The following is an 11857-nucleotide window of genomic DNA, read 5'->3' as shown; positions in this document are numbered from 1 at the left end:
CTCAGCTTCCCATCCATGGGCTGTGGGATGAGCCACATCCCCAGAACTCCTGAAGCCTGGCACTCACTGCTGGGGGGAGTCCAGCCCTCGGGGTATGAGCTGGTGGTAGGAGGGCAGCAGGATGGCAGAGTGGGCACACTCTGGTCTGGGTGATGTCATTTTATGACTGAATTTCTTAAACCTGGATTGGAGGTTTTTGACAATTAAATGAACTAAAAGCTGCCTCAGCTTGGGAGGAATGCAGATCCTCTGGCCAGTGATTCCCAGCATGGAGAGACTTTAGGGGCTGCTGGAGCAGGGACGAGGGCCGGGCTCTGCTCCTGTGCCCAGCACAGCTCCCACGGTCACTGAGCTCCATGGGGGCACCAGAGCCCTCCCTGCCCTTTGCCCGAGGGAGCCCTTGGAGCCGTGATGAACGTGAGCCCCGGGGCCAGGGGCAGCTTCCCAGGGCTCCAGATCGTGCTGGAGCTGGGCCTGGGGACCCTGCAGTGCCCGGAGCAGGGGGAGCCCAGCCCGGCCCGGCCCAGCCCGGCCCAGCCCAGCTCCCTGCTGGAACACCGAGCTCAGCTGGGAATCACCTTCCTGCACCATCACCTTCCTCACTCAGGGGCTTTGCAGGACTGCCCAGAGCCATTCTCTGACCTTTTTCCCCCGAGATTTTCCTCCTGCTCCTCCAGGAAAGGTTCCTGGTCCCCCCTGTGAGGGGCTGGGGCTGCTCCCACCCACTGCTGAGGGAGCCTCCAACAAAAAGGGGGTGCTTGGGCAGTGTCCTCACCCTTGGGAGCCACACAATGAAGGACAGAAAAACGTGTTGGGTTTTAAAGATTTTTTTTATTTTATTCTTTTTTTTTTGTTTTTATTAAAAAAAAGCCCCTAAATTCTATGGCTTCCAGGAAGCATCAGAGAAATTGAAATGCCATATCTGTACACTTGGTTTTAAAGCAGTAACTAAACTCGCAATGGAACAAACGCTCTCACGTACAATCGCAGTATTTGGACTCCTCGCTGGAAGGACAGAGAGCCCCGGGCTCGGGCCCGGCCCCGCGGCCGAGGGAGCGCGCACAGGGCCGGGCACACCCCGGGGCCGCCTCCCCTTCCCTTCCCTTCCCCTCCGCGGCTCCTCTTCGGCCTCTGCCGGGGCTGCTCTGAGCCGACGCGCTGCCAAGGGACCACTTCCAGTGAAAATTTTAAGGCGATTTTAAAAATTCGTTTGTTCGCCTCGCTGGGGACACGAGGGCAAACGTTGCACGTCCCCTTCCCGCCGCGGCCGGGGACGCGGCAGCAGCTGGGGCCGCAGCCCGGACAAGCCAAAGCCGGGGTCAATCCCGAATTTCGGATGGAGAGGGGCCGTGGGGAGGGCACGGCCCCGTGGGAGACCCCGCGCCCCCCCCAGCCCCTCCACAACCCGAGATGGTCAGTTTGGACAAATGTTTCAAAGCAGCCACAGATGGTCCCATCCCTCCCCCGCCCCCCCAGCACAGCCTCAGCCCCTTCTGTTGGGGCAGAACAACAGGGTTTTGGTAAAGATAAAGTGTGTGTCCCCCCCCAAAGTGTCACGATCAATACACACGACAGCGCACGGGGTCATTCACGTGGGGAGCTGCAGTGCCCTGGGGGTGCCGAGGAACGCGGGGGTGCGGGGGGTGTCCGTGGGTCAGTTCCAAACCTGCATTTCCCCAGCCGCAGGACAGGCCGGGAGGATCCCGCGGGGATGCCCTGGTGGGGATTCCATCGCTCCACCCCGGCCCGGCCCCAGCCCCGGCCCCTCGGGGGGCTCAGGCTGTAAAACCAAGAGGCCGATCAAGCCCTGCCCACACCAACATCCAGCCCCAAGACATGGCAGCACCAGAGACGAGGCTGCTTCGCTTCCCCTCCCTGCTTTGCCACCGCCATTCATGGGTCCCTTTGGTCTCGGCCGTCCCTGTCCCTGTGTCCCCCAGCCCCTGGGAGTCTCGGACCTGCTCTCGGCGGGACCGGACGGCGCCTGTATTGCTCGCAAAAGTGCATCGTAAATGAACTGTAAACGCGTTTCCTCTCCCCGCCCCCGCGGCCCCGGCTCTCCCCGCTCCGAGCCCGGCGCTCGCCACTGACCGAGGGGACCCGGCGGGGACGCGGGGCGGGGCCGGGAGGAAGAGCAGAATTCGGTAACACTGAAGATGACGGTCAAAGACTGACGACTCAGCACTCTGCACCGAGACTCACTTTAAATTAACTTAAGAGACAAAGAAGCAACAGAAAAAAAAAATATTCCTCCTTAGCCCACTGCTCTTGAAATTGTCTTCGTCTTCTTCTGACAGCGACGGGTCAGAGTCTGTAGTTGATCCCCATTTCAGACCGGTCATAAACTCAAAGCAAGTGACGCCGTGGGTTTTTTCTCTTTTTCTTTTTTTTCTGTTTGACGGACGCAGGAACTTCAGCGAAGTTGGGCTTGGTTCGAGTAAACGGCCACGAGTGGCGGAGGAAAGGACAAAGCAGTTTGGGGAGGCCCCGCTCCCCAGCTGCGCGCGGGGCGCTGGGGGAGCCCGTCCGGCCCGGCCCCCCCGTCCCCGTCCAGCCCCGGGGCCCGCGGGCTCCGCGGGGCGAGATCCAGCCACGGCCAGAGCGAGAGGAGCCGGCGCTCGCCGCTCCGCCCGGGCCCGGCTGCTCACTTGCGACGCTTGGTGGTTTTCCTCTTCCTTCTCTTGAAGAAACAGCAGCACCTGGGGACAGAGGGGACCCGTCAGCACGGAGGGCGCAGCAGCAGCCCGGGGGTCAGGGAGGACAGAAACGCCTCGGTGCCCTGGTGAGCCCCACGTGGGCAGAGCTGCTCCACCAAGTGCCCCTGGTACACGGAAGGGGTGGACTGGGAGCACCACAAGTGACAGCAAAAGTGACATGTGCCACAGCAAATGGCACTTACCAGGGGGTGACACTGACCATGGCACACGAGGCCACGAGCCAGGGCCAGGCAGGGACTCCAGAGAAGGAGCAGTCCCAGATCTATCCATGCCCCTCTGTGCAGGAGCCTTGGGCAGGGCGAGATGGGAAGGGCTGGGGTGGTGGTGGCCCTGCAGGGACACCTCTCACGGGGTGCCAGGGGACAGCTGGGCTGGGGCCTTACTTTGTATCGTCTGTCACCTCCACCTCGGTGGGGGCTGTGATGGGGGCGTTCGAATGTCCTGCCGTCGGGTCATCTGTGTTCAGCTCTCCGTTGGTGGAGCTCATCACCTGGGGAGAGATGAGTGTCAGCAGGGGCAGCCCAGGGGTCTGCAGCCCTTTCCCTCCCTGAGGGGCACAGGAGCCACCCAGGAGACCGCCCAGCTCTGCCCTTGGTGGCAGGACGGTGCCCTCACCCAGACCGCAGTGCTCGGCCTCGGTGCTGAGCCCTGCCCAAGAGCCCCATCACAACAGAGAGCTCTGAGCCCCTCAGAACAGCCCTGGAAGGATCCCAGCTCCTGGGACCCTGCACCAGGAGAGGGGCGTGATGGCAGCCAGCTCCAGAGTGGGTGACAGACCGGGCCTGGCAAAGCTGACAGCTCCAAGGAGCGCTTCCCACAGCTGAGCATCTGGACACGACTTCTGCTTCCCAGCACCAAGACTCAGCCCAGTGCCTGCCCTGCGGGCTCAGGCATCCCTGAGCTCCTGCCCACTCACCAGGGCAGCAGGGTCAGCCACAGTGCCAGGGCCAGGAGGACATCCAGGCCACCAAGGCAATTGTGGGATGCCTGAATCACCATCCTGTGCCTGCTGCCCACAGGCAAAGCCAGAGCTCCCTGGGGATGCACAGGCCAAACACTCCCCAAGCTGCTCGGCCCCGGCGAGGACCCTGGGCCTTGCCCAGCCCCCTGGAGGAGCTGCCACCCCACAGGCAGTGCCCAGCCAGCAGGGACACGTCAGGCTCCAGCCCCTGACGCCAGCACAGAGACCCCTGCACATCACCCCGCAGTGCCGGGCACAGGCGGAACATGGCAGGAGGGTTTGCAGAGCAGGACTGGGGAGGAGGAAGGGGATGAGGGACAGGAGGAGCGAGGCAGAGCATGAGCTGGGCCCACGGAGTGCCCGGGCCTGCCTGGCACCACGGAGTGCCCGGCCCTGTGATGGCAACAGCGGGAGCTGTGCCCAGGTCTGGGGCTGAGCACCAGCAGAGTCCCTGTGGAGCAGCAGGAACGAGCGAGAGCGGCGGGGACGGAAGCAGAGACAGAGGAAGCGGCGCAGGCCCAGCCAGGGGATCCAGCATGGATGTGCCATGGATGTGCCATGGATGTGCCACCATCCATGAGGGAGGCACCCCCAGGCCCAGGCAGGGCTGAGCAGCAGCGGGCAGGAGGCGGCGAGGGCGGCGAGCACGGACGGGGCTGACGGCGCCAGCACAGAACCGAGGCAGGGCCACGGCAGGGACATGGCCAAGGAGTGCCCAGGAAGGGAGGAGAAGCAGGGCTGGGAGCCAGGGCTCCAGTCAAGGAGGAGCAGGGAGGTCCCTGCTCAGATGAGCGGCACTGGGGGCAGAGCAACGCCCACCCAGCTGCTGTGCTGCAGAGTGCCTGCCTGCCATCCATCCATCCATCCATCCATCCATCCATCCATCCATCCCCAACCACCTCTAACTCCCCCTGGCAGCACCAAGGGAGCCCAGCAGCCCTCAGGAAGCAGCACCAGCCTCATCTACGAGCCGTGATCATCCCAACACACCACAGGGACAGGCAGAACCTGCTGCACCCTGGCATGTGCAGCCCTGGGGTGGGGGAGCGGGGCTGATGCCCAGGGTGGCTCCGCTCCCTCCCGTGCCCGCCCTGCCCCAGGAGGTTTCATGTACCTGCACGGACCCCCCGAGCCTGCCGGCTGCCAGGTGAGCTCCCAAAGGCTCCTCGGCAGGCTGCCCACCGGCCTGAGGATCCCACACCTCCGTCCCCTCGGGCGGCTGCTCGCGACAGGCAGGAGGAACAGAATGAAAAGAAACAAAAGAAAAAGAGGGAGAATGGGGAAGAGAAGGGAGAAGTGGAGGGAACGGGTGGGAAAAGTGGCAAAGGGAGTCGAGAAAATAAGACATGCAAAAGCAAAAACATGACCGGAGCAGCTCGAGTTGGTGATTGCGGAGGGCACCGTGCAGCACCGTCCCTGCGGTGACAACGGGGGTCTGTGTCCCCCTGCCACCCACACACACACCCCAGGGCCAGCCCCACGCAGCCCCTGGAGCAGGGCCAGCTCCAGCAGGGCTGGGGCCGTGTTTGGGAGCGGGCTGGGGCAGCAGAGCCGGAGCTGCAGCCAGGCCCAGGCGACGCCGCATCCCCAGGACGACGCAGGGCTCGGGCTCAGCAGGGCCTGAGTGGCACCAGCTGGGCCAAACCCTCCTGAGTGAGCACAGCACGGCCCCAGAGCTGCGGGGACACCCTGTGTCCCCAGGCAGGGCTTGGACACCCTGTGTCCCCAGGCTGGACACTGCGCCCGTGCTCCAGGAGCTCTGTGCTTTGCTCTTCCCCCTGCTCTGGAGAGGGATGTCCACCATGGCATTTCCCTTGGTGGGGGCACAGAGCAGACCTTGCTGGGAGTGAGCTCCCAGAAATGAGACAGAGGTGATTGATTTGACATTTTCCTCTCCCTAAGGAAGCTCTGCCAGGCTCCCTGTGCTGGGCAGGAGCAGTGTGGGTAGCACAGAGTGCTGTACCCCCTGCTCCAGCCCCTCTGCAGGTGCTCTGCCCCCAAGGAGGTTTGGGAGGACAAGGGTTTGTACCGGACTGCTGGAAACACATGAGGTTTGCTCTCAGTGGCAGCAGTGCCAGAGACATATGTCCTGCACCAGGGCACGACAGGCCACAGCACTGGAGCAGTTCTGAGCCCCTGGCCCCTTTCCCACACTGATCCCTGCCCCAGGCTGGGCACCCTGTGCCCTGCCTGTTGCCAGAACAAAGGCAGCCCCAGCGTGGGGCAAAATGCTGCCAAGCTGCCCCCCAGTCCTGCCCTCCCTTGTCCCATGTCACTGTCCCATCGATGGAAGGGCATCACAAGCACAGCAGCGAGTCACCCCATGGGGACAGTGTCCTTAGAGGTGGCTCAGCTTGCACCAAGCCCTGCCCCACACCCCAGGCTGGACCCTGCCCCTCCCCAGCTGATGTCCAGGCCTGGCACTCCCCCCCCAGCCACACTCCAGCCCCCACAGTGCCTCCTCCCTGTCCTGCCAGGCCACAGGGACACTGCCCTGGCCCAGTGAGCCACAGACCCGAGCTGTGGGAGGGAACTCCTCCCACAGACAGCGCTGAGGGAAAGCCATGTCCCAGTCCCTGCCACCAACCATCCCTGCTGGGCTCCACATCCCTGGAGCTGCCCAGCCCATGGTCCCCTGCCCCAGGCAGGCTGTGCCATTGCTCACCTGGTGTTTGGTGTGTGGCTGTGCTTTGTCTCTGTTCGAGGGCTGCACCTGCACCTCGCTGTGCATCGTGCCAATGGGGGTGGGCTGGGGACACAAAGGACAATGTCAGTGCAGCACAGAGCCCTCCCAGCACCCCACAGCCAGATCCAACATGCAAAACCCCCAGAAATCAGGGCTTGATCACTGCCCCTACCCCCGCCCCAGCAGTGCCATGCTTGGTATCTGGGTGCACTGAGCCCAAGGAACGCACCTATGGCAGTGAAAGAGCTCAGAGCCTCAAATTCCCATGTCACAGCCCTGGAGCTGTGACTGGTGAGGAGGATGGAGCTGGACACAGTGTGTGGCAGGGATGGCTGAGTGCCACCTCCTCCCTGGCTGCTGTCCCTGCTCCCTGGGGTGCCCTCCCTGTGCCCCAGGCCCTGGGCTCTCACTCACCAGAGGTTTCCCTGCCCAGTCGTATTCGTAGTCGAACACGTAACCGTTCCTCTCGAACAAGTCTGTGAAGAGCTTCCTCAGGTAGTCGTAGTCGGGCTTCTCGAAGAAATCCAGGCGCCGCACGTAGCGCAGGTACGTGGCCATCTCCTCTGTGGGGACAGGGGGCTCAGAGGGGCTCAGGGGACAGCACAGGGGCTCAGGGCAGGGGCTGGGCTGGGCACAGCTCTCACCTGGGAAGTTCTCACAGAGCACCTCCACTGGGGTGGCTCTCTTGGTGTCACCGATCTTCTGGTACCTCTCCTTTAGTGTGTCAGCCTGGTGGCGACAAGGGGGGTCAGCACAGGGGCCAGCACTGCCCTGGGCTGTCACCCATCTCACCATCTGCGATTTTTTAGGCCCCCTTTCCCAGGTAACTCCTTCCCAGGAAAGTCCCCCCTGGGCAGGTATGCAGGACAAACGCCAGGGTTTCCAGGACAGCCACTGTGAGAGCAGCTGTGGGGACACAGGGAGACTGCACAGCACTGCAAGGGCCTGGTGTGGAGCTCAGAGCTGGCAGGGTGCTAACCCTCCAACATCCCAGGGGCCAAACCTTCCCCCTCCCCATGCCAGGGCACAGCCACACCCACAGGAAGCCATGCCCAGGGGCAGCAGGAGCTGGCAGTTACCTTGAGGCCTTGCCAAGGAAGGCTCCCACGGAGGAAGTACATAAACATGTGCCCTAATGCTTCCAGGTCGTCCCTGCGGCTTTGTTCTGCATGGAGAAAGAGACATGGGTCAGTTCCCACCCCAGCCACTGTCCCTGTCCAGCCCCCAGATCCTGCAGCACCCTGAAGAGCAGGAGAGGCAGCTTGTGCCCATCCCCACCTCTGCCACCCCTGCCCTGCAGTCCCTCCCTTCAGCAGGAGGCAGGGCTGGCTGCCTGTGCCACACACCTTTCCCCAGGTGGGTGTTGATGCTCATGTAACGTGCTGTCCCTGTCAGGCTCTTGTGCTCTCGGTAGGGGATGTGTTTTTTGGTCTCGGGGTCGATGTACTCTTTGGCCAGGCCAAAATCGATGATGTGGATGGTGTGCTGCCGCTTGCTGCCCGGCCGCCCCACCAGGAAGTTCTCTGGCTTCACATCTCTGTAGATCAGGCTTTTGGTGTGCACATACTCCATCCGTGTGATCTGGGGCACAAGGAGGTGTCAGTGCCACGGCAGAGCCCCCACCCTGTGTCCTGCACACCCCTGCCCTGGGCACCTCTCCCCTGCTCCCCTCAGCCAAGGATGGGCACATCAGCTCCTTCCCACCATGGGACACAGCCCCAGCCCAGCTGCACCCTGGGCACATGTCACAGACATCTTTTATGAAAACTCCTTTCCTTAGGATTTTTCCTCCTGAAAAGCTGAAAAGCCTCAAAAACAAAATGTAAACAATGGTTATCTGCTGTAGAATGCAACAAGTAGATCTGTGATTGGTCTCACAGAGTTGTTTCTAATTAATGGCAAATCACAGTCAGCTAGCTCAGACTTTCTGTCCGAGACACAAGCCTTTGTTATTCATTCCTTCTATTGCTATTCTTGGCTAGCCTTCCGACAAAATCCTTTCTTCTATTCTTTTAGTATAGTTTTAATATAATATATATAATAAAATAATAAATCAAGCCTTCTGAAACATGGAGTCAGATCCTCATCTCTTCCCTCATCCTCAGAGCCCTGTGAACACGGGCACAGGCACACAGTGAGATGCTCTGGGCACATTTAGAGGCTTGTCAAGGCTCAGAGAGGGGCTGAGAAGGGTGGAGAGCTCCCCCTCAGCAGGGATGGGGTGAGCCAGGTTGGGTTGTGCCAGCATCTTCCCCTTATTCCCCATGGCATGCCCATGCTGCCTGCCCATGGTGCCCACACACCCCCTGCTCACCAGGGCAGCCATGCAGGGCTGCAGGGGAGGTGCAGGGCTGCAGGGGAGCAGTGCAGGGCTGCAGGGGAGCAGTGCAGGGCTGCACTCACCAGCTGGATGGCAATCATCAGGACAGTTTTGAGCGTGAAGGTTCGATCACACAGATCAAAGAGATCTTCCAGGCTGGGTCCGAGCAGCTCCAACACCATGGCGTTGTACTTCCCACAGGGGCCAAAGTAGTAAACCTGAGGAATTCCTTCTGCAAGAGATGGAGCAGGGGCTGTGCAGGGCTGCAGCAGGGCCAGGCTGTCACAGCCATGCCACTGCAGGGGGGGATGTCCCTGCACAGCCAGCCTGGCTCTGCTCAGAGCAGCTCCATCTGCATCCCTGACTCTGCTGAGGGGGTGGTGGGGGGAAAGAACTAAATCAAAAGAGATCAAAGATGAGACAAGGCATCTGTGCGAAACCCTGTGGAGCAGATGGGCAGGAGCTCCAGCTGGGGGTGAAGTTGCAGAGTCACATTTAGGGGAAGCCTCTCTCCCAGCAGCCCCCCAGCCCAGCCCAGCCCAGCCCGTACCTGCATTGCCGAGCTGTTTGTAGAACCGATACTCCAGGTGCAGCTGGGGGGCCCGGGATTTTATGGGTTCCTTGGAGGAGAGAAAGGAGAACAGTTATGTAGGAAGCAGGATGTTCAGGGGGTCTGGGTGTCAGACACATCTTTCACACACTGGCAGGAGCTGGACTGAGAGCTTTTGGGGTTGGGAGTAAGTGGTATAAAATGGAGATGAAGCCTCAGGGGATGATGAGAGAAAATCAGCCCACGTGGGAGCCAGATCATCTCATCCAGAGAGGGAAAAACATTAATGGGATCAGGTACCAGTGGGGCCACCCTCTGTGCTGCTGGCACTGGCTGAGCACAGCACAGGCCACGCTGAGGGCTGGGAGAAGCAAGACTCAGCTCTTCCCTGCCCAGACCTGGATCATTCCACCTGCAGGGATGTGGGTTCCCATCAATTCCCACCACATCCATCACATCCCAGCCCAACGCCATGGGAGAAAGGGCAGAAGCTCCTTCCCAATGGCTGGAACATCCCCCACCCCACCACGGAGGAACTCCCTGCTTTGACAGCCACTCACCAATTTGATAGCTACGTATTCATTTGTGTAGAGATTCTTCCCTGCGGGGAGAGACACAAAAAGGAGATGAAAAGCAGATCCTGCATCACCCCCACCACACATCCACCCCTGTCCCTGAGGGCTCCTGGGCTCACAAACACTCTGAACAGGTTCTGCAGCTCCCACAACACCTGAAGGAGCCTCAAGGCACGAGGAGCAGCAGAATCCACTGTGGGGAGTTGCAACATGCCTGCTAATTATCCCCAGGTGGGGAGTGTGGATTCCTCTGGGATGGGGAGGAATGGGGCTGGAGCCAAGGCTGGTGGGAGGGGGCAGCAGCAGGGAGGGGACAAGGCTGAGACTTGGTGCTCCCAAAGGGGGAGGGGGCTATGGAGGGATGGCCAGAGCTGGGGGACACTGAGTTATGGCCAGGGGGACCCTGCAAAGGGTGGCAGGGAGGAGAGACACCCAGGAGCACTGGCACAGCTGGCAGAGCTCTGAGGGCACCACAGGCAGGTGGGAATCTGTTCCCCAGGGCTGGGGTCACTCCTGGGAATGGCACAAGCTTGTGTGTATGTGTGTGTGAATGAACCTCATCCCTGGGGATGCTCCTGCCCACCCAAGGGCACAGGAGAGGCCAGGAGCAGATCCATGGCATGGCCCAGACTGCACGAGGAGCTGAAGGCTGCAGGAAGAACAAGGGGAGTGAAGGAGCAGATCCATGGTATAGCCCAGACTGTACAATGAGGTGAAGGCTGCAGGGAGGGCACAGGAGAGGCCAGGAGCAGATCCATGGCATGGCCCAGACTGTACAATGAGGTGAAGGCTGCAGGGAGGGCACAGGAGAGGCCAGGAGCAGATCCATGGCATAGCCCAGACTGTACAAGGAGCTGAAGGCTGCAGGGAGGGCACAGGTGAAAGCAGGAGCAGATCCATGGCACGGCTCAGAGTGTACAAGGAGCTGAAGGCTGCAGGGAGGGCACAGGAGAGGCCAGGAGCAGATCCATGGCACGGCTCAGAGTGTACAAGGAGCTGAAGGCTGCAGGGAGGGGACTGAGGAGTGAAGGAGCAGCTGTGGCACCCAGCACCCTGTACAGCACCCCCAGAGGGCTCCACACCTGCACAGCACTTTGCACACCATAACCACAGGAAGGTTGAGCTCAGGGTGCCTCCACATCCCCCCCCAGACCAGGAAAAGGGGACACAGCTGGGAAGCAGCAGCACAATCTCTGCCCAGGCCCACAAAGGCCAAGATTAAAGGTGCAGGAACAGCTCTGAGTGCTCCCTGTGCCTGCAGGGACCTGGGCAGGAGGGGGTTAAGGGCAGCAGGGATCCCCAAGGCTGCCATGTGGGGATCTGATGGAGCTGCATCTGTCTCCTCGGATTTTCTCCAAGCAATTTGCTCAGGGAACAAGCTCCTCCTGGCCTAAGATTTCATCTGCTCCCAGGGCTGCTCTCCACCTGAAGCAGCCATAAATCCTGGCTGGGTGACATCAGAGGCAGCTGCTGAGCGCCAGGATTATGGGAGAGGGATGAATGGGAGATATTAATGGAGCAGCTCCTCCCAGGGATGGGCTCTGCAGCCAAGGAGGGGCTCAATCCTGCTGCCCCCCTGACCCTCTCCCATCCCTGGGGACCTCTGCCAAGCCACTCTGTCTGCTGCTGCATAAAGCAAATCCCTTCACAGAGATTAGGGAGGAAGGGATTTGGGAGGGAGGGAGAGAGGAAAGTCTGGTGAACACAGCGTGTGCAGATGCAGGGGTTTGTCCCATCACACACTGACACTTCCTGGGGAGCAGGTGGGACACCCCCAGACCTGTGCATGGCTCCACAGGGCCCTACAGTGCAGTCTAAAACAATTACTGCTGCCTTCAGGGCAGAACGTGGGATCAGAGAACTCACAGCTGGATTTTCCCTGAGGTCAGGCAGGATTTGAAGGGGGAAAAATGTAACATGGCAGGAAAATTGCCACAGGCACACTGCAAAAGGGACTCAGCAGGGATGGAGGCATTCTCAGCAGGAGAATCCCCAGCAGTGGCATCTGTCCTGTCCCCACCACACAGAAAGCTACCAGCAACAAGGCT

General features: G+C 60.8%; 1 protein-coding gene across 2 annotated transcripts in view; it reads right to left on the bottom strand.

The window, feature by feature from the left end:
- Positions 1-1745: 1745 nt before the first annotated feature.
- Positions 1746-11857, bottom strand: part of CSNK1G2 (casein kinase 1 gamma 2) — a 40994-nt gene continuing 30882 nt past the window's right edge. The window contains exons 3-13 of one of the 2 annotated variants that reach the window (XM_054291129.1): positions 9795-9835; positions 9235-9304; positions 8768-8916; positions 7711-7945; positions 7444-7529; positions 7009-7093; positions 6779-6927; positions 6344-6427; positions 4793-4897; positions 3101-3207; positions 1746-2699 (exon numbers count right to left, since the gene is read on the bottom strand). In XM_054291129.1, the coding sequence (XP_054147104.1) occupies positions 2645-2699; positions 3101-3207; positions 4793-4897; positions 6344-6427; positions 6779-6927; positions 7009-7093; positions 7444-7529; positions 7711-7945; positions 8768-8916; positions 9235-9304; positions 9795-9835 (1166 nt within the window). In that variant the 3' untranslated portion in view covers positions 1746-2644. The remainder of the gene's footprint in view (positions 2700-3100; positions 3208-4792; positions 4898-6343; positions 6428-6778; positions 6928-7008; positions 7094-7443; positions 7530-7710; positions 7946-8767; positions 8917-9234; positions 9305-9794; positions 9836-11857) is intronic. The other variant, XM_054291130.1, reaches the window with a different exon arrangement.

The sequence above is a fragment of the Melozone crissalis genome, unplaced genomic scaffold, assembly GCF_028551555.1.
Source record: "Melozone crissalis strain CALT ecotype California unplaced genomic scaffold, PUWL_Pcris_2 ptg000088l_1, whole genome shotgun sequence".
NCBI lineage: Eukaryota > Metazoa > Chordata > Aves > Passeriformes > Passerellidae > Melozone > Melozone crissalis.
Note: the sequence above shows the minus strand (reverse complement) of the source record. Positions and strands in the feature narration are given on the sequence as shown.